This window comes from Lonchura striata, chromosome 7 (genome assembly GCF_046129695.1).
Source record: "Lonchura striata isolate bLonStr1 chromosome 7, bLonStr1.mat, whole genome shotgun sequence".
In the NCBI taxonomy this organism is placed as follows: Eukaryota; Metazoa; Chordata; class Aves; order Passeriformes; family Estrildidae; genus Lonchura; species Lonchura striata.
Window position 1 is genome coordinate 12,398,034 of NC_134609.1, and position 22,203 is coordinate 12,420,236.

Sequence of the window (22,203 nt, forward strand, 5' to 3'; positions counted from 1 at the left end):
TGACACCATTAAAGTGGAATGGGTTGGAAAATCAATCAGATTCCTTCTTTGATTACTGTATAACTCAATTACTGCAATCTCCCTGGGGCCCAAAGCAACAACCATCTCATAGGAAGTGCAGAAGAAAGGCCTCTGAAATAGAGCTATTGTGGACAAAGGCAAGATCTTGCTGCTGTGCATTCCAGATGGAGAGATTATATTACGAATAATGAAAAGGGCTGGGGAAATGTCCTGGTGACACTGGGGTTTGGGTCGTAAGACCTTCTGTTGCTCAGCTAGGAATGCACTGACAGTTCATGTATAAAGATGTCAGATGATACCCAGTATCTTCCATGTGCCTTGGTATGAATGTACCAGAAGATCCAAATACTTATATTCTGGTCAGTGTTTTGGGTAAGTGCTGGTCCTGAGCGTTTGTACTGATCTCCCACAATCATTTCCAAGCACAGGAAATATCTGGAGATCAGATGTTAAAACCACAGGGTTGGGGTTGTTATCGTGCTTTCATATCACATCAGTTGCTATGTGGCTTAGCAGGTGATAATTCAAAAAGCAGTTTATGTTTCACATTAACACCGTGTATCATTAGGAAACAGAACATCTAAGTTTGATGAAGCCTTTGTCTTAATGCTGGTGATCTTTTGGATATCTGGCCTTACAGCTGATGTTCTCTGATCTAGAGATGCTTTTCTGGTAGGACAGGTGCCTGCTGAGCCTGAGTCCTTGGGCCTCTGAACACTTCATTCTTGCTGTGCATTCTGACTGCCACCTCCCTCAATTCACACTGAAGCAGTCCTGGCAGGAGTTCAGAGTGGACCTCAATTTGTCTAGAAACCTGGGGGTTTTTTGTGGTGTTAGATTCCCAGGAGTTTGATGTCAAAAGAGGACACAGGTGTTTTCTTTTCCTTTAAGAGGAAATAATTTTTACTGCAGTTCTTTTTTTCCTTTTCCTTTTCCTTTTCCTTTTCCTTTTCCTTTTCCTTTTCCTTTTCCTTTTCCTTTTCCTTTTCCTTTTCCTTTTCCTTTTCCTTTTCCTTTTCCTTTTCCTTTTCCTTTTCCTTTTCCTTTTCCTTTTCCTTTTCCTTTTCCTTTTCCTTTTCCTTTTCCTTTTCTTCTCCAGTGTAGATATTTCTCAAGCTTTTTGGGTATGACTGGTTTCTGACAGTTCTCTCACCTTGAAATATAAATTTTGTTCAGTGTATTTGTTTGTTGTTTTTTTTTTTTCTCTTTTAGTTTGAACCTCAACCAGCTGATGCAGTCCCCAAAGAAAGAAATGCATCCCATGCCAGCTGGCGTGCTCTCTGGCTGTGAAGCCTTGTTAAAGAGATCGGAGCTGACAGATTCTTGAGCAGCAATCTGATACTGGCCTTTTTTTCTTAAATTTGTGTTTTTGAGCTCACCCATGTAACAAATGGGGGTTTGTTTGGGAGCTTCGCTAGAGGCTTGAATGGAATCATTGTTATCCAAACACTGCTGTGATTCAGAAGTGCCCAGCAAAAGGGGTTCTTCTCCCTGGTGCCCCTCAGCTGGGCACTGCAGGTGTGGCAGCATAGCTCAAACTCTGGTTTCATTCTTATTCTACAGAATAATCCAGTTGTCCCGTGATTTTCATCTTTAAACTGATAACCAGGAAACTGAAGCTACAGTTCTTTAAAAAACAGAGTCAGTTCAAAAGTTAAAATTAAGTTGCAGAGATTAATGAGTCCAACCAGGGAAGTGTTTTCCACGTTGATGCTTTGGCAATGAAGGATTGTAAAAGTAGAACCTTGCCAGACTTTTGCATAAATCAACATCTTCTTGATTTTCTTACCATTACCCTGGTGTTTAGATTACAAATTCTACCCCAGAAACAGTTGCTTGGAAATTTATAGAAGTAACACTTAGGCTTCTGAGTTCCTCTTTACATTATTATCTCCTGCAAAAACAACTTTGTGTCTAATACATGTTAAAATAGTGAATCTTTAAATCCAAAATAGTTCTTATTTTTCAATTTTATTCAATGGAATTGAAAAGCAAAAGGAAGTGAGTTATTTGGGTAGGCAATAACTTGGAATTCTCAAGTTTCTCCATCAAAATTGACCATTATTGGAATCTGAGTGAAGTGTTCAGCATGAATTTGTTGCACAGGAGTAGAATGAAGACACTTCTCACACATGCAGCATTGCGTTATGCATAGAGCCATGTATTACTGTGTCTTACAAGGAATTCACCTCATAAAAAAGATACAGCATTCTTAGTAAGTTTCTATTTTACCTCTCTCTGCCTTGCTGAATTCTGCCTCTGCTGGCTTCTGCCTCTCTGCAGCTTTGAAGCTGTTATGGCAAGCAGGAAGGTGGTAACATTGGAGTCTTCCTGCAGTCAGGGAGATGGGAAGGGCTTGTTGTGGAAGTGGAAAGGTTATTTTTCTGTCTGTTTTTGGAAGGTGGCACATGTTTTTGGGTACTATGCTGATACACTTGAATTCCTGATGTATTACAGGGGCTGAACTTGACTTGAAAAGTCATGTTCTATGCTCTGTCCAGGTATTCAAAATCAGTAGCAAGGAAAAGAAACAACTATACAGGTTCTGGTTTTTACATCTTCACATAGTTATTTCTCACTTTCTCTCCCCTGTCTTTTTTCCAGTAAAATGTTAACAGTATGTAGAGACAAAACTGAAAGATGATCAGTTGTCTGTGATGAAGAAAACTTGTTGCTGACTGAGCTGCATTTCCAAAGCCATCTCTGTCATTACAGAGGGCCATTTGAGAATGGAGACCCCAATCCATTTGGAATCTTGGGAACAGGGATAATTCTACCAAAAATCCTGATCCATCTGCCGTGTTGCAGTGAACATTCAATAAGTTTTGCTGTGTCTCAGTTTTTCCAGTGGAAAATTATTTGTGTCATATACTTTATATTGACAGTCTACAGCTATTCTGAAAACCTCATCAGGGCTAAGGTTTCACTGTGCAGTACACAGAAAAGTCCCTGCTCTGCTGAGCTTATAGCAGAGGCATTGTTTGAGATAATACTTAATGATCATCTTAAGGCTTGTGTAAAGAGCACTCTGACTCTCTTCCATCTGCTGTCATAAAGTTAGCAGTATTATATCTCTTCATATAAAATCTGTTTGTGGTTTTTTGCTCTGGTTCAAGCTGCACCAACAGTTTGGAAAACAGCCTGGTGGGAGTCTTTAGAATGGGACTTCTGGACTCATCTATGAACTATTTTCCCTGACTCAGAAGGATTTTTTTTCTGTCTTGTAATACACATTACAAAATAAGCATCTATCTCACACATAGTCCATTTTCTGGTGGAGTTGGTTGTTAGAAACCCCTGGCTTTACTATATAAGAAACTTATGTATGCCTTGAATTCATAGACAAACTAGTCTTATCATATTCTTTGTTTTGTCAGAATGGTAGTAACAGAAAAGCGCAAAAATGGGTGGAATGAAGAAAGTATGAAGATCTCTTTTAGTAATATTATTTGCTATTGCTTTCTTGTGCCTCCTGGTGTTGCAAGCTGTGCCAGTTGAGCAGGTGGTTAGAGGGTCTGTATGTGATGGAGCATGTCTGAAGGAGTTGGGGGGGTGACTAAAAAAACTTTTTAAAGAAAAAAAGTTTTTACAGAGAGGTCATCATGAGCATGACTGATTTGGTGAGCAACATCTGGTATTGAAGGTGTTCTTGCATTGTTCTGGGAGAGGCAGCAGGTATGCTTCAAAAATGTGCTCATATTCCCAGAAAGGCACCAGGGTATTGCTGTGGGTAAGTTACACTGCTGGTAAGGGAGAGCAGACTCCACTGTGAGTTTTACTTTATTTTTAAACAAAGGAGAAAATTAGTTGTTTCAGATTATTTGTTATTTGCTGCCTTTGTTGGGCATTTTTTCCTGGAAAAAATCACAACATATGGTGAAATAGTCTGCTGCCATGAAGACAAAGCAGAGGTAAGAGAGCTTCATAACAGGAGGTTTTCATGTATTTGAGACCAACCCAGACTTATGTTGTGATGTTGGTGATATAAAACTGACTTCATGTTCTTCAGTGGCATATGAGAGAAGGCGATGAAGGTTTCAGGAGATGTTTCATCTCCAGCTGCCACTGAATCAGTTGTCAACCTTTAAGTGTGCAATGCGTGGGAGCCTGTGTCCCCTGCCCTCTGTGCTGCCTGAGGGATGGTGCCTCTCCAGAGCTGTATTTTGTGACCTCTGGAAGAAAATGAGTTCCCAGGACAAATGGGACAGCCTTGGCTTGTTAGCTGTGAAAAATAGGCTAGAATAAAAGGGTTTCGTGCTTTCTGTTTGGTGGCTTTCAGAGGGCTGGGGGAAGGCCAGATACTTGGCTCTGTTTGCTGAAGTGTGTGACAATCTCACCCAAGGTGAATATTGAGTTGCTGTGCACTGTCAGGACCTTTCTTCCAAAGGCCATTTGGTTGTTCTGTGAAGCTTCCACACAAATGGGGTGTGACACTTCCCAGGGACCAGACCTGCTGATGGGCAAGTGATGCTGCCACCCTATCACCCTCTAGTCCTGCCATTTCATCTCAAGCCTCGTAAATGCTGGAATCATACTGAGAATTGACTTTTTCTTTTTAAATTGCAGGATGCAAAGAGAAGGTGCCATCATGTGAATGTGAAACACCTAAATGAGAAACAGGACACATGGGAAGGCTGAGCTGAAACTGCTTGTGCACAGAATGACAGTCTGATTTGCTACTGGAGGGGAGATTCTGGAAACCTTGCTCTTCCAGAGACTTGTGAGTGAGAGGAGAGGAGCCCGAGGAAGCACACAAAAGAGCGATGGGAATTGAGGGCCATGGTTACCTGAAATAAATGGCAGATCTCTGGGAGTCTCGCCTTGTAGCTGTTTGCTTTAGCATTTTCTCTCTCTGCAGCTGCACTTTCTTTTTTGTGAGCTGCTGCCAGGTACTGCCACGGTGCCACTGGAGATTCCAAGCACAACGTGGGCCCGGAGCGTGAGGAGGGGGTGAGCCACCCGCCTCACCATGATTCAGCTGTGGAAAGTGGTGCGGCACGTGCGACAGCTGGAGCTCCACAGATTGATCCTGCTGCTCATTGCCTTCAGCCTGATCTCCATGTGCATCCTGGCTTATTACGTCACTAACAGTCCCAAAATCAAGGAGCCACCACCCCTGCCCTTCAGTGACTGCAGCAACCAGCACCGCATCTTGATCCCACCTCAAGCCAGCTGGAGGCTCACGAAATCTGTGGACACCTCACGCACAGATCCTGTGGTGCTTGTCTTTGTGGAAAGCATTTACTCCCAGCTTGGGCAGGAAATAGTGGCCATCCTGGAATCCAGCCGGTTCAAATACAGGACAGAGATTGCCCCTGGCAAAGGGGATATGCCCACCCTGACAGACAAAGATAGAGGACGTTATGCTCTAATTATCTATGAGAACATCCTTAAATATGTGAATCTAGATGCTTGGAACCGAGAGCTTCTGGACAAATACTGTGTAGAGTATGGAGTGGGAATTATTGGCTTTTTCAAAGCTAATGAGAACAGCCTGCTCAGTGCACAGCTCAAGGGTTTCCCCCTTTTCCTACATTCCAACTTGGGGCTGCGGGACTATCACATCAATCCTAGTGCTCCCCTGCTCTACGTCACCCGGGCTAATGAGGTGGAGCAGGGTCCTCTGCCAGGTGATGACTGGACTGTGTTTCAGTCAAACCACAGCACCTACGAGCCAGTGCTGTTGGCCAGCACCAAATCATCGGAGTCCATTCCTCACCTGGCCACTCACAAAGCATTGCATGCCACAGTGATGCAGGACCTGGGTCTGCATGATGGGATCCAGCGGGTTCTCTTTGGCAATAACCTCAATTTTTGGCTGCACAAACTCATTTTCGTGGATGCCATTGCCTACTTGACTGGCAAACGCCTCTGTCTGACACTTGATCGCTACATCCTTGTTGACATCGATGATATATTTGTGGGAAAAGAGGGCACTCGCATGAAAGTGTCTGATGTAGAGGTAAAATCCTAGAGCAGATAGTTCCAGAGGTTCTAGATGGACTTCTGATGTGTGTGGTGTACTGGGAAAGTCAAGATGGCATTTAATTTGAGGGGAAAGCATTTATTGCTGCAGTTTTACTCATCTTATGCAGAGAATTAGCCTGCAAGATGCTGAGGCACCATGTGTGATGCTCTCAACAGTTTTGCAGGTTGAAAAGGAGCACTTTAGGAGCTGGCCTCTCTCAGTTTAAGAGGAAGATGGCTGTGGTTGTCTATTCTGCCTCCTCTTTGATGTAAAAACAAGTATATGCAGGTTTCCTATGCCAACCTATTTGTAGCTGTAAACACTGCTGTTCAAAAGGAAAAGACAAGCTGTGTTAGAACAGAACAGAAGAATGTATTTATTATTATTTGTGATATGTATAAGCTGTATATATTATATTGCAAAACTGTAGGTCAGTTCATGCAGTGTAAACTGATACAGTCTGTATTTTAGCCATCTAGCTTTTCAACACACAACTAAATTGAGAAAGGAAGGGTTTTCTCTTACCCTTTGCACCCTCCTCATATCTGCCACAAGCAGCCCTCATCCCTGAGGGAATATCAACAAATTCATCAGAAAAACATGGTCAGACCAAGCCTTCATGAGAACCATCTCTGTGGCCTCACAATTGGAAGAGAGACATGCCAGCTTTGTGGTTTGCTTTCCTTGGCAGTTCCTGGAATAATACAATGACCTATTGGGAAAGGTTATGGGAGAGACAGATTTTGTGGAGGAGAGGGAACTGAGACAGGCAAAGATAAAAATAAGTAGAAAAAAGGTAACAAACTTAAGTGCTCCTTCTGATTCTCTGTGTCCTTCAAAGTAATGATAAGTGTTCTGTTAAGTCTGTGATCCATGTGCATGTGATGCTTTATGGAGACAAGGACTTCTCTGTGTGTCTTCTCCATCAGTTGTGGTTTGTAGCCATTGAGGGAGGTTCACTGCCTGTTTCTCAGGTGTGCTGAGGTTGTCCATAGGTACAAACTCTGGATTCCCATTCACCACTTGCCCTCAGGTGACTCCTGGATGGTACCAGGCATGATGGTGATAAGCTTGTGACAGCAACTGTTTTAGCACATTTCCAAAATAACTTCAAGGTGAAGCACCCTTTAAACTTCCATTCAAGGCGCAAAATATTTGAGGCAAAGGTGTAAGAAGAATACTGTTGTACAGGTTTGGCCCCTTACCTGAACCTTGTCTGTTGCATGTTCCCAAGAGCCCTCTTCCATCTCCCTAGGATTCTTACCACCTTTTCTACATGTTTTATGCATCCATGCAGCTTATGTCTTAGTTCATCTCCAAGGCTTTAGGACTTCAAGATTTTATGTTTTGTATGTAATATTTATTTAAGGAAAATGCTGAAATTTTCTTCATTTCACTTCAGTGTCCCTGTGCTTTGAAGTGCTGAAATGTTCTGAAAGAGATTTTATTTTTCTTTTTTTCCTTTTGTGAAGGATCACAATGTTATCTTAGTCCTAAGAAGGCCCTACACCCACTAGTCCAAACCAGCAGAGATTCAGAGATTCTCACCTCTGTAGTGTTTGTGCAGGTTACAGACCCATGTGGGAAGGCAGGATAGGTGGCCAGAGCTCTTGGGAACAAAGGCTGCTCTAGTGATGTTAAAAACAAACCCAGACAAGATTATTCCAAAAGATGCTTTGTTTGGGTTTTAACAGGGTGAAATGGAGGAATAATCTGTGATCAGTAAGCAGAGAATCTCAGGCAAAGCAGATAAAACCCAGATTTATCCATTTAAAAGAAGCTCTCTGATTGCAAAGCCACGTGAGGTTAATGAATTTTTATTTTTTAAAAGCGAGAAATAACTACATGGATTTGTTGATAGTCTCTCACCATGGGGAGCGAGGGGGATATAATAGTAACAGAACAGCTGGCATTTTCTTTGGCCTTTTATATGAAAGCTCTGTTTCAGGGCTGATATCTCAATGCACAGCTCCTTATCTCAAAGCTTAGATTACAGTGGTCAGGGTAGTGGTTTGAAGACTGGATGTTGTATGAAGGTATAAAATTGACTCTGCTGTCCCAGTGAGCCTCTTTGCCATATGCAGGTCTACATTCAGAGACCTTCCTAGACAAAACGACTATTAAAAGAAAGCACTGAATATAATTCGATCAAATGCATGCCCATAGTACATGTCTTAAACAAGAGAAATGTTTTTATTTGTGATGCTTAAAGGAGAGCTGAATAGCTTTATTCTTTAACAAGAAAAAAAGGAATTGTGCTTGCTTTTCCTTTAAAGATGATAACCCTTGAGTTCCTGTTTCTGCTGAAAGGCTGCAGCAAGAGCTTGCAGTCCTCAATAGAAGTGGAACAGTTGGAAGTTGCACAAGGAAAATGTTTTTCCTTTGTAGCGTTTACCAGAGATTTGAGCTGCACATAATTAACAAAACAAAATCTCAGAGAATCCCTTCTCTTGTCAATTTTTTCCACATTCAGTCTCTTCTAAAATCATAATCCTTGGAATTTACCAAACCTACATGAAACTGGCCAGCAAAGACAAGCCGTTTCTAATGCAAAAGGATCTGGCTTTTGTGGTCCTTTCTAGGTGTGAGGAAAGAAGATTAAGTAGATGAGTTCTTGCCTCTTTTACTGGTAATCTCTGCAAGGGCATAAATAGTGAACAATCATTGCAAGTGAGTCTGAGAGAAACCTAAGTGAAAATCAAGGACAGTAATTTCATTTGGGATTATGAATGGTGAGGGTGCAGAAGAGAAAACCTAGTGAGGGTGACTGTCAGACAGCTCTTGTCTTTCTAAATTGTAGAGGATGATTTTACCTGCAATTTTTAACTCCCTGATTCTAAGACTGCAGAGGAGGTAGACATCCCAGTGCCATGATAAGTTTCTTTTTTGCCAGTGTTGTTTTGAGCTCTGCCAGTGCTACTGCTGGGTGGTAAGAAAACTGCAGGAACTCCTCTCAAAAATGTGCTGCCTGGTGCAGTATCTGCCAGGACCGTGTTTCTGCCACGTGTTCCTAGTATGGTTTGCATGAGCATTGAGAAGAGGCTGCAAAAGCACTCAGCTTTCTTCCTCTGTTTTTTTTATCATCTCTTTCTCTTCATTTGCCCATGTACTGTTTTCTTAGAGTCATGTTTTTCTCTTTTCCAAGCATCTGACTCTCAGCCTTATTTACACCTTTTTCTTTTGCCTCTTGTTAGAGGGAGCTGAGATAGATGATTTAGGTTTTGTGTAGAACAGCTCTATTCTCTGCAAACATTTCTGGAAGTTAAAAATTTCTTAGCTTAAGAAGCAGAGTTGCCTTAAGATTTAGCCCTATATTACTCCAATGCCAAGGACACCCTGTTATCTTAGAAAAAGATTAGGTCCTAAGGAAGCTCCCAATACAGTCAGAGTGATGTGACTTTCCCTGATTTCTTCCTCACTCCTAGAATGAGGAGAGTTTTTCTTTTCCCTGGATGGCATCAAGAGCTTGTAAGTGACTGTTGAGGAAATCTTTGCAGATCTGTCAGTGAGATACAGATATTTAATGTACTGCAACAAAAGGCACAACTCTAAATTGTTTTCCCCTAACATTTGCTTAAAATTAAATATTTATTGTAATTTAATATTATTAAAAAGCCTTTTTTAAAATGATGGCGGTTGAACACCAGAGTGAAGCTTGGACATTTTTACCATTGTGTCCAGAAATATGCCTTGGAATGTGGTTTTCTGTCATTTGGGCCTGCAGCATGGCTGCCAGAGTTAAGTACTGAAGACCTCCAGAAATACAGGTTGTGCATGGCAGTGAATGCTCTGATAGATTGTGACAAGTGTGAAGCAGGTCTGGCCTTGATGTGGCTTAAGAATTCCTGTGGCAGTGCTGGGAATCTCTTTGGGAACCCCATCGGTGCTGGGGTGAGCCTTACAGAGCTTTAGCAGGAAGCATAGCTGGGGCAGGGGCCTTTCTGGCTAGTTAGTGGGCAGGCTTGTATCTTGGAAGGCTTTTTGAAAGAAAAGATAACAATAAAATATAAAAACAGATAAAAAGGGATGGATGGATGGGCAGGCAGTTTTCTAGGGGAATAAAGTCTGGCTTTTAGAGGTGGGGGATAGCTAAAATGCTAGCCCTCTCTCATACCATCTGAGCAACTGAACTGCTTAAATATGCAAATGAAGGTCTGTTCACATCTGGCTGGCTGTTTTCTCTCTTAAGGGGTAGCCTACTCCACAACTCTTGATTGCCTTTTGTTTGAGTCTTAAAGCATATTATGGATACAAAAGAAATACCACTTGAATCACCTCTTAGATATGGTTAGTACTGTCGTATTCATCTTTATGAAAGAGTGCAGAGAGAAGTGCCATCTTCAGCCTGTTCCCACACCTGCATTATTGCACCTTACTGCAGCTTACAGACCTCGTGGAACCAGGGAACACAGAATGCAAAATGTGTTGTAACAAATGTTCAAATATTGGCACCTTAGTCTCCTTTATCCTGTTCAGGGGAAAGACATTTCTTCAAACCTGTGCCACCTTACAGCTGTGACTGTGACAAGGACCCAGCATCAGCAGAGGGATGGCACAGGATTAACAAGAAACTTGCCAGAAAGCAGGACTCCATAGGACTCCATAGTCTCTGAGTTCCTGGGGCCCCCATAGTTCCTCCGTGTTCCCTCCCTGGACACAAAGGATTGCAGCCTGCTGGAGCAGGGCTTTTTAGGATTTATTCTCAGACAGATGTGTTGTCATGGTAACCCCAGACAGGCTTTAAATCTCTTTCTGTGCAGAGGAATGCTAAGCCTCTTAACTGCTGTCTTTCCTCCCACCACTTTCCTACCAAGCTTGGGGAACTGGATGTGCCTTTCAGGGTAGCAGAGGGATATGTTGGGTCTTGGGACAGCTCAGGAGAAAGAAAAGAAAGTGGCACTTTCCTGTCTGAATTACTGGGTGATGTGTTCAAGGTGCTGGTCCCAGATTTGAAGTGATCTTGTAAACCATCATCTGGACAGACAGATGTTTCTCTGAGGAGACATGCACAGCTCTTAGTCTGTGCTCCCTGATGTGTGGGGTGAGTCTCAGTGTCTTGCTGGGCTACATAAGGGGAACCTGACCTCTCATTGCCTGTTCTGGGTCTTGTGCTGCAAAGTAGGATTCAGCCATCAGTGTTCCTGGCGTGTCACTTTTTAAAAGCACTGCCTGTATTTTTGATAGGTTCTGGAGATGTCACATGCCTTGCATTTATCAAATTACTGTTCTTGGGTGGGGACTGAGGTAAAGATGTGGTAGGCAAATGGTCATGGAAAGGTGAAATCTTTGAAATTTGTCCCAGGCTGCATTTGGTGTCAGTGCTGTGTGGATGTGGGAATGAGGAACAGGCAATGAAGTGTGTCTGTAGGGGAAAGTCCGAAAGCTTAGTTCCCTCATAGAGAAGCATTGAGAGTGTCTTGTAGCACTTTCAAGGGAAGTCAAAGTCAGGGAAACCTCTCTGCTGTGGAGGACTCGTTGCATGGGTAGTTCTGAGAATCCACCTTTCCTCTCCAAATAAAAGCCCCCTCCCTTATTATCACTTAGTTAAGTGATATTATTGACTTCTTTTCCTTCATCTGTGCACCATAGGCTGCCCCATCCTTCTTTTCGCTAGCACATAGACTGAGAAGGAGCAGAGTTTCATTAGCAAAGGCCCAGCCAACATGGGTGAGGAAGGGAGCATTGAGGCTGAACCTGTAAAATTTAAAGAATCTATTGCTTTCAAGTGAGATTTATTGTCCCTTTGCCTTAGCACAGACACTCTGGGTCCCTCACATTGAAGTGGAGAGCATGATCTGACAGTGGTTTTAAAGAGGCATCATTTAGTACAGCAGAACTAGTTCAAGTCAAGGCTGTGTATGAGGAGCACTTACCTGCTCTGCTCCACTCCAAGGGAAACAATGCCTAAGCCCCATCTCCTGTGATACCTCTTCAGACTCAACTGGGCACCAGTGGAGCACAAAGTCATGTTATAGAGGAAAAAAAATATGAATATGAACATTTCTTTTTCCTTTTGTTCAAACAGGCTTTACTGAGCACTCAGAATAAGCTGAGAACTTTAGTCCCAAATTTCACCTTCAACCTGGGCTTCTCAGGGAAATTCTACCACACAGGTAAGCCCCTGACACTCCTTTGTCTCAGCAGCTGCATGCAGCCCCCATCTTGGGGTGTGTGTCATGTGTAATGCAGTAGAGGGAGCATGATTTGGAAGGGGATTAGCCACTGCTTTTAAACACTGAGCTCCTCTTCTGCCTTTTGATTTTGCACTTCCTTTTCTGCTTTCTGTAGGTACAGATGAGGAAGATGAAGGGGATGACATGCTGCTCAAGCACAGGAAAGAGTTCTGGTGGTTCCCTCACATGTGGAGTCACATGCAGCCTCATCTTTTCCACAATGTCACAGTGTTGGCTGAGCAGATGAAGCTGAACAAGCAGTTCGCTGTGGTAGGGAACATTGCAGTTTATTTACTTTATGTTGCTAATCCTTAAACATTTTTCTCCTAGAATAGCTGTTTGGACTGCACTGAACCCAAATACTAGTCTAGTATTTCAGCTGCATTTAAGCAAGGCAGTTCTGGAAGTTCAAATTGATATGTGCCTTCTGCTGTCTTGAGGCAAGAAACACCATTCACATGTTTGCCTGTTCCATGGGAAATGTTTCCCAGCACCTGCATGGCCCCAGGCAGCTCTGCTACATTCCAGGGTGAAAATCCCAAGGCTCTTGTTTCCTGAGGTGTGAACTTGTAGAATTACCATCCAAATGCAATTAATTTACAAACTCTGGCAGTGAGCAAGCATTTCCTTTTCCATCCTTATTTAGTGTGGTTCTGTAAGGAAGTCACCTGGTGGTAGTATAAAATACTCTGTCTGCTAACAGCCCTTCTTCTGGCCTTCCACACAATGTCGAAAGAAGTTACTTATCTAGGAAGCACAGAGGAAGTTGCCTGGATTTTGGCAGAGGAGGGGGAAGCCTTGAACATCCTGCATTGATGGAACAATGTCTGTTTAGTTCTTACAGCTCAGAGTTGAATATAGCATACATGTTTCACTGAAAAGAAATGTCCTCTTCACCTCTAGTTTGGTTTTTTTGATGGTAATCCCCTTGGGAATAACAGGCTTGTGTTCCTGTGACACACAGATTAGGAATGATCTTGAATGCAGAGCACAGTCACAGCATTATAGAAACAATTTAGGCTCCTCCTTTTCCTGGTTAAATAACAATGCAGTCTTCTGCAAAGAGAGACAAAGCACAGAACACAATTATACATACTTAACATAAAACAGGCTAGCAGTCAGAAAAGGTTATTGCTTCATTTAGGGGTTCTGGTTTTATCATATACCACCGGGGCAGAACTGTCATCATCGAAATTGTTACCAGAACCATTTAGTGGAATTAAAACCCAAAAAATTCAGAAATTTCCTGTAATTTTAATGGAGCTCCAGGCCCCATATCTTCACTTGCAATAGTCTCTTGCTCCTTGTCTGCTTTTCTTTGAATTGCTAGAGACAATAAAGATCTGAGTCATCTTCCTTTCCTCTATATCAGTTAAGGAAATTTTGTTCTCCTTCTCTGGTGACTCACATCTAGGCATTGTGGGAATGGGATGTGCACTTAACAGCGTTGATTAGTTTGTAGTAACCAGGGAGCCCGACCTGAAGGTTCTGAATTAATCTGACCTATCACAGCTGCAAGCTACAAGACCATTCTTACAGCAGCTGTTACCAGTGCTGAATGTCCTTGTTGGTACAGAATTGCCCCTATATTTCTACAGATGCATAAAGCAAGAAGTATGAGCAGTATTTCAGGTTTCCCAATCCAGAGAGTTTCCATGTTCCTCTGTCATCTTGCTCCAGCTTGAATGCTGTTGGTAAATATTGTTCCTCATTAAGGCTATTAGTTAAATACCGAATTATCAGGCTGTGTATTCTGCTTCCAGGAGCATGGGATTCCCACAGACATGGGCTATGCTGTAGCCCCCCATCATTCTGGGGTTTATCCTGTCCACACACAGCTCTATGAAGCATGGAAATCTGTTTGGAGCATCCAAGTAACGAGCACAGAGGAATACCCACACCTGCGGCCTGCCCGGTACCGCCGTGGATTCATCCATAATGGAATCATGGTGAGCACAGCAGAGCCCACTTGACTGCCCAGGGAATGGTCTTCTCATGGCCTGCATCAGAGATATTAATCTTAGTATCATCAGTGATTCCAAAATCAGTAAGTGAGGCAAAGAAAAACTTGGCTAAGGCCAGTTCAGTGTTTCTCAGAAAAATTCAGGGCTCAGTACTGAATTGAGAGCAAAACCAAGCCCATCCAGACTAAATTTAAATCCCAGAGGTTTGTTTGCAGTGTGATGAGTTAAGTGGTTGAGAGGAATAGTAAGAGTCTCCTGCACCTATGCCACTTACACCCCTTACTCTTTATATTGATTCATAAAGTGCTGCTTTGACTCATTCTCACACAGATGCTGCTGCATCTGCCTCTTGTCTAACTTTGCTTTTTTCTGATATTGCCAGGTTCTGCCTCGACAGACCTGTGGTCTTTTTACTCACACTATCTTCTATAATGAATATCCTGGTGGCTCAAAAGAGTTGGACAAGAGCATTCGTGGTGGTGAACTCTTCCTGACGGTACTTCTGAACCCAGTAAGTTCATCTGAAAGGGGAATTTGTGCACAGCTGTCCCAGCTTATGTGCCTGATATGGGAAAGGACTAGATCTTGTTGGAGGTTCAGTGTCACCCCAAGACAGTGTAGGTATCTCCAGTGTTTTGCTAAGGAGATGTGAAATGGAGGTCCAAGGGAGCACCTGTTGGTTAATGGTGCTTTGCTTTACACGCTGGCAAGGGAGCATCAGTACTGAGTGTGTTGAGAGGTGCAACCTGAGCAGACAGAAAACAAGCCAGGGTGACATGCTGACCATGGGCACAGGGGGTATTACCTGGGCTGCTCTGTCATCATGAATCACAAGTGAGATGTGCCTTGGCTCCTCCTGTTCCATGCACATGTGCTACCTGCTGGCTTCTCCCCTGGTTTACTGATGAGTTTTGTTCACAATAATTGCCTTTGCTGGGCTTTCATTATGAAGTGTTCTCCCCTTTCTTTCAGTATGCAAACACTTGAAATGATTTCTGTCTTTTTGTGATGTAGCTGTTACACTAAGGCTTTTTTGCGAGATACGGGTCTAACAGAGGTGTTTCCTTTTCTTTCAATACTTGACAGTTCTTTTAAACCACTAAGCAAATGTAGTACCTTCAACACCCTGCAGTCCGTTCTTAGAACCATGGACAATAAATCACATGAGTTTCTCACTTCCCACTGACACTGTAATGGTGTACTAGGAGGCAAGAGATACAATAAAATTTGGTCATTTTTAGAAAATTCTAAATGGGTAGAATCAAGAGATGAAGTTTGGTAGCCCTTTCCAGTAACAGAACACACTTCCTCCTATTTCTGCTTGTTGGCTGCAGCAGGAAGATATGCTGCTCTTTTTGGTCATACAGTAACTTTCTCAGTTCCCCACATGAATTTTTTTCTTACTAAAGCTGATTTGACCCACAGCTGCTTGTTCTCCATTTCTCTGAATAGATATTGCCTTGCAAAGTTTAGACAGTTATTTTAGAATGTCTATCTTTGTAGTAACGCCTGAATATAATAATGCTTAATCTCTTCTCATGACTTCCACATTTCTACCACCTTCCTTCTCCTTTATACACCTTTTCTACCAGTGCCTGAGTATGGACAAGGAGCCATGCAGGCAGATCTGAGAGGAATAATGTTGGTTCTGGCTGGTTTCCTAAGGGGGATCCCTGGAGTACCAGTGCCAGTCTTTGAGTACTTGTTTGTGGGATTTTTTTCATGTAACACCGGTGACTCTGTTCACTATGATGTTTTTTTTCATTCCCTGTCTCTTTTGCACCTTGATTGCAGGGTTGAATATGCAGCTTTAGCCACATTTGGTCAGGGCTGTAGAAGACCAGCAAACCAGAAGATCAACCTTTTCTCAGTGATTTTATTGTTTTCTTTGTCTCTTGCTTTTTTTAGTGTTTAGTAAAACTGAGGGTGAAAAAGCCTTCACAGTGTACTCTGGGTGCACCAGGCAGACAGACTGTAATTGACAAACAGGCCTGGTGTTACTGAAGGTTAGCCTGTGATCAGCTCTGGCTTGTGTGGGATCTGCAGAAGCTGTGGGTCTATGACAGCCCCACTAAAAAGCTGTAGGAGTTTATACTTTCAGGTCTGGAAGCCAGCCTTCTGTCCCTATTGCCTGAGACAGAATTGTTTTCTTTACACACCACAGGCAAACCTTCCTGCTTGATAAAAGTTTGGAGTAAGGAGGAGGTTGTTCTTTGCATTACATATGGAGTGACCAGTCAAGTGGAAAGAAACTGCTTTTTTCTCTTGACAATTTCTTTTCTGGGCTTGCGCTCCCATATGCTGGGTGACTTGCACCTTGCTTCACTCTGTAATTGTCAAATATTGAAGCATGCAGAAACAGCCTCCGTGAAAGTAAAGGCTATAGGTTTCTCCCGGAAAACAAGTTGCTAGGTTGTAATCCAGAGATCTTTACTGATCTAGGAGGCTGTGCCAAAGAATTAACAGAAACATAGTATCTAGAACTACCCAATAAAATTTACTGATAAGATGTGATGGTCAAAGCATCTGGTAATAATCTGTGATCCAAATACAATTTAGGAAAATTATGTTCTGGGATGGGATGAGATTATTTGCCAGATTTACTGTTCGCTCTTTGTGGTGACTTAAAACTCTTTCAGGTACCTTTGGATGCTTCCCATGTTTACACTTCTACTTCCTTTTGGCAGTGTAGCATTTCTGTGTGTCAGAGCAGAGTGCAGTGCTCTAAGCTCCTCTGGTGTTTGCACAGTGAGTCAGACCTTGCATTCCTCCCCTTGCTGATAGAGCCATCTCAGGGGTCATAGAAAGCTGGCCAGCTCTGCAGCCCCAGCAGTGATCCGTAGCAGACTTGGACCAGGCTCTTTCAGTCCTTTCTGGTGCTTCCAGCTCCTGTTAAGTGACATGGAGGAGTCTCCAAGCCTGTATGTGTATGATCAACTCCACAGTGCAAACAGAAGATGTTTGATCTTCTGACTAGTGAACAAGGTCTGATGTCAGAATAGCTATTGATCCTGAGCACAGGCTGATTGCTTCTCACAAACACTGCTGCTCACACTGCTCAGGCTGGTTACTGTTGTGCCCACAGCTGCTATTACTGCAAGGGTGCTCATATCTTTCTGTTTCTGTATGCTAGGCTCTCTGGGACCTTTGCTTTCATCTTTCCTCAGTGTGAAAGAAGGGAAATCACAGCACACTGACAGTAGAAGGGAGGGGAGAGGACGGAGTGTTACTTCCAAGTCAGTCTGCAGAGTCCGTGGTTGTGGATGGGAGGGAGGGAGATGGCCCTTGAGTGTAGCTTATGTCAGAAGTAGTGCTTGGAGCTGTTCTGGCAGCAGTAGCTGTGATGGGGGCAGAGCAGGCTGCCAGGCCTTGTTAAACAGTGCACATGTTACAGGCCATGACTGCACACTCAAAAGTCGAGGGAAATGGCTTATCAGCTGAGTTTGTCTTTTCTTCTTCCAAACCCAGTTGCTTGGGACTGTTTGCAGGTGACAGCATCACCTGTGTGAGCCATTTTATCAAATTTAGTCAGTCTTGAGACACAGTTGCTAACTTGGAGCACATGCAGGTTGTTTTTATATTCTGGAAATCTTGAAGGGGTCCCAGGTAGTCTCCTTTTTCTTCCCTGCTGCGGTATTTGATTTGTGCCAGTGAGCCAGACTTCTCATGCAGCAATTTTTTCCTCTACATATTTCACCAGCAAGTCAAAGGGATGAGGTGTATTTTGCTGTCACAGAACCTTCCTGATGTCTCCCAGAAAGGGGCAAAATACAACATGAGATGCATCCTTTTGCCGTCATGCCTTGCAGTTACACAGATCTTTCTGTCCTCTGCTCTGTGTTGTATTTACCACATCCTTCTTACATAACAGCACCGAGCAGATGCTGCTCTTTGAAGTGTAGGTGCCAGAGCCTGTCTGGCAGAGCCTCTCTGTCAGCTCAGTAGGGAACCAGAAGTGAAAAAGTCACAGACAGACAAACATGATAGATCTTGATCTCCACTTACTTTCCATGTGTCCCAGAGTCCTACCAGTGTTTTCTGTTGCCTACCCAAAGATGCTGGGTTGTGAGCTTCTTATGGACAGAATTAGATTTGTTTCATACAGTCTTGGGGATGGCTCAGGCACAAGGAGCTGCTTTCTATCAGTACCTCTTCTCTTGCTGAGACCAGCCCATGGTGACACTGGGTAGAAAACTGAGTTCAGACTTCCTCAGTGCCAGCAAATGTCTTCATCCCAAGACCATCTGTCTCCTGCTTCCCCATTTTGCTCTTTTCCTGTCCCCTGCCAGGAAAGTCTGTCATTGCCTCTTGACCTTACTTGGTGTCACCAGAATTGAACCCAGGACTGTACAGCAATGGGTGCCCCTGCTGTGACTGAGGTCATTTTCCCTCCCTGCACTTGCAGACACTGGACAAGGACTGCTAAATCAGCCGTTCCTCCACTGGCCCCAGTGTTCTGCTTTTGTTTTTCTAACTTCTACCATGGTGTGGTTTATGCCTGGCAAAGTGCCATTGTGTTATGGGCACTGGGATGCCAAATTCCATGGGACATAACAAAACTACACACTAGAGTTAAGCTGACAAGAGTCCTTCATACTCTTTTCCAAATGTTAAAATAGTGAAAAACTGACAGGAGGAAAATGTATCTGCTTGAGGGAAGAATTGGCTTGGCACAACAGAGATAGTGCACAACCCCCTGAGCACTGCAGTGCTGCCACGGCTGTTGAGAGCCACTTTGCCCATGGATGTTAAAGCTTGGCAGGACCTTTTTCAGAGGCTGCCTGTGCTGAAGGTTCTTGCAGGCTAAAACTTACCAGCTGGTGTCTGTTTCTAGGACAATATCCATCTGCAGTGTCTCTTTGCAGTCCCTGTTCAGATCCCCAGACACACCTGTTTATGTTTTAAAGTTGGAGTTGCCAGTTGTTCCTTTACATTTCAGATGACATCTCCAAAGAAAGTGAAAGCTGATGGCCTGTGGGCCCAGGAAGGACTCCTGTGACAACCATCCCTGTACTGTGTGGCCTGCCCTGCAGCATGGTGTGCCTTCCCTGGCCTGCTGCCCTGCTGTAGCAGACCCAAGAGGTTGCCCTGGTTGTGCCTTGGGGAGGGGAAGGGAAGCTCCTGTTTTCCCATGAAAGAGGCTTTGTAAAGTTTTTGACTAGTAGAGAGTTACTGACTAAGCCGTGTTTACCTAAATGTCTTAGAGCCACTTGAATGGGATTTTGAAACTGTTCTGGACTCAGATCCAGGGTTCAGTTATCATGACCCTGCACCTCTCCTAGGGATTACTGAGCGGTCTGTGACGCTCCTCTACTGAGATCTTGTTTTCCAAGCACTGTTTCCTGGCACATGGACGTTTGTCAGCCAAGACAACCATGGAAGTCTGAGTTGTGAAAAGCTTCTTGTTGACCATGGAATCAAGCTAGGCAGGAACAGTTCTGTTACCTCATTTACCAATATCGCATGTCTTCATTATTTTCAGATCAGCATCTTCATGACACACCTGTCCAACTATGGAAATGACCGTCTTGGACTGTACACTTTTGAGAGCCTGGTCAAGTTTGTGCAGTGCTGGACCAACCTTCGCCTGCAAACATTGCCTCCAGTTCAACTTGCAAAAAAGTACTTTGAAATCTTCCCTCAGGAGAAGAATCCCTTGTGGCAGGTGAGAAGGCAGCTTTTACTGCTCCTGGTGATTTTGTAAGAGGTGTATCCCACATTTGAAGTGTAGCAAGACTGCTGATCCAGAGTGCAAAGCAGTAAAGCATAAAATTTTAGGTTTAAATCTGTGGCTTCAGGCTGCCTGTGGCACATGGCAAGGTGGAAGAGATGGGGAGTAGGAGCAGCAGGACACAGTCACAGTGTGAGCTGAGGGACAGGGATTGACTGTCATACATGACCAGGGGCCACCTTGCAGGCATTTGGGTCATTAAAGGGCTTGTATTAGAACAAGCTGCTGTGAAATGTAAAGTGTGCAAGCAAGAGCCCTGTTTGGTTCTGGAGGAACTTGCAGGCATGTTAATGTGATTAATCTCAAAGTAATTTCACACTGCAGAATTCATGTTCATTAAATAAAAACACACTTATTCCATTTTATCCCAGTGCAGCAACTCTCTGCATGGTAATGAGCAGATGAAATTAGCTGAAGGTGATAGAGTTGTCTGTCTGCCAGAAGTTCACAGATGCTGAGCTGTGCTGTCACAGTGGCCCAGCCTAGTATGGCTACATAGGGCAAGGCCTGTGGTTAACACTCTCAGAGGGACTCTGGATCTTGTGTCACTGGAGCTTTTGAAAATAGTCCCCAGTGTTTTTACTTAATACTTGATGCCTGGCAGAGCAGCAGCGTGGCTCTGAAGTGTTCTTCATATGCTAATAGCATTTTCCCAAGAGGACTGGCCCTTCCAGCTTTTCCTCCCCTTGCCATTACCTTCTGTGATAATGCTTAATGTCATCTCTTGTGCTACAGAATCCCTGTGATGATAAAAGGCACAAGGATATCTGGTCGAAAGAGAAAACGTGTGATCGACTCCCCAAGTTCCTCATCGTGGGACCTCAGAAAACTGGTAATGTGAACACTGTTACATAGATTGCAGCTTCCATCTCACTCTTGCAGAGAGCTGGACAGGTCTGTGCTGTAGATCTGCTGCCCTTTGCTCAAGCTGCCAAATGGCCACAGAGGACATTTCAGATAATCTCAGATATGTTCTAACCTAAATCTGGCAAGTCTGTCAGTACTTTTCCCCCCTGGCACTGTGCTTGGCTTGCCTTACCTGTTTTGGCTGTCCACGTAAGCTCAGAGAACCTGTGACCTTAGTGTGTCACAAACAGGCTATCCGCAGGACTAAGCACACACACGTAGAAAATGTTACAGTGAATGTCCCCTAGTGCTTTTATTGCTGCAGATCTGTGTACCCACTGCATGCTTCATGTCACTGTCATTGGGAGGGAGAGAAATGCCTTTGTCTGATCTCTGTCACCACCTTTTAACTGCTGTGGCATTGTGGTTGGCAGTGACATAGCTGTATATACTGTACTGACGAGTTCCTTTCTAGGCTGCACAGAGCAAAACCTCTTCAGCTAACACCAGGTCTACAAACCTTGGCTTTCTGTGTAATGCAGTGCAGCAGCAGTACCAGCTATCCACAGCAAATGGTGATCCTGGACTTGGAACAAAGCTTGTCCCAGGAGAGCTGCTGTCCCCTGGCTGTATCACTGGGAAGCTCTGATGGTGTGTGTGCAGCATGAGCCCTCCTGTATCATGACCCAGGCTAGTTGCAGGTGGCTCAGTAATAGCAGGGTAAAGGGAAAACATCTCAGCAACATACAGCAAAGGCAGGACAAGGCATCTCTGGTGGAGTTCTCACCTCAGGACACTAATGTTGTCCCTAGCACACCTCCTGCCCAGGCCACCTCTCATGTGGCAGGTTTGTGTTCTGCCACGTGACAGTATGGCTGTGCCACTGGCATGGGAGTAGCTGACATGGATGGCAGCTGTCTTGCAAAGGAGGCAATTCAAATCATTTGCATGAGTTAAAATGTAGATTGAACTTGACTGAGCAGTGCTTGGTGTAACCTGCATGAACTACAGGGTTGGTCAGCTACAAAGGAGAGGAGTGTGCCCATCTAGGAACTGTTTCTTGCAGTGTAGCCTTTAATTTAGCCAGAGCATTATGTGTGACCCAGGTCCCATTAACTGGTTCCTATTGCAGGCACAACAGCTGTGCACTTCTTCTTGACCATGCATCCAGCTGTCACCAGTAACTTCCCAAGTCCATCCACCTTTGAGGAGATCCAGTTTTTTAATGGCCCCAATTATCACAAAGGAATCGATTGGTAAGAAACCTGACACGTTGCCTTCTCCTGAGTCTCTCTGTATGTCCACCTCGTCCCCCTTAGCAGTTTCTCTGTTTCTGAACAGCTGTTTTTTCCTTGCTTTGCTCAGTGCATGCATTCTGTTTTCTTAGTAACCCAGCTGTGTAGTCCCAGGAGCAGCACAAGTAGTTTCTCATTTTACTGACTCTTCACCAGGAGAGTTGCAGGCCTGATTTAGCTTTAAAAACTCAGCAAGTCTTTGTTA

General features: G+C 43.8%; 1 protein-coding gene across 6 annotated transcripts in view; it reads left to right on the top strand.

The window, feature by feature from the left end:
• NDST2 (N-deacetylase and N-sulfotransferase 2) overlaps positions 1-22,203 on the top strand; it is a 128,054-nt gene that overhangs the window by 99,118 nt on the left and 6,733 nt on the right. For all 6 annotated transcript variants that reach the window (XM_021548891.2, XM_021548854.2, XM_021548874.3 and 3 more), the window contains 8 exons: positions 4,588-5,983; positions 12,015-12,102; positions 12,278-12,432; positions 13,926-14,111; positions 14,509-14,637; positions 19,609-19,791; positions 20,593-20,689; positions 21,836-21,959. In XM_021548891.2, coding sequence (XP_021404566.1) covers positions 4,991-5,983; positions 12,015-12,102; positions 12,278-12,432; positions 13,926-14,111; positions 14,509-14,637; positions 19,609-19,791; positions 20,593-20,689; positions 21,836-21,959 — 1,955 coding nt within the window. In that variant the 5' untranslated portion in view covers positions 4,588-4,990. The remainder of the gene's footprint in view (positions 1-4,587; positions 5,984-12,014; positions 12,103-12,277; positions 12,433-13,925; positions 14,112-14,508; positions 14,638-19,608; positions 19,792-20,592; positions 20,690-21,835; positions 21,960-22,203) is intronic.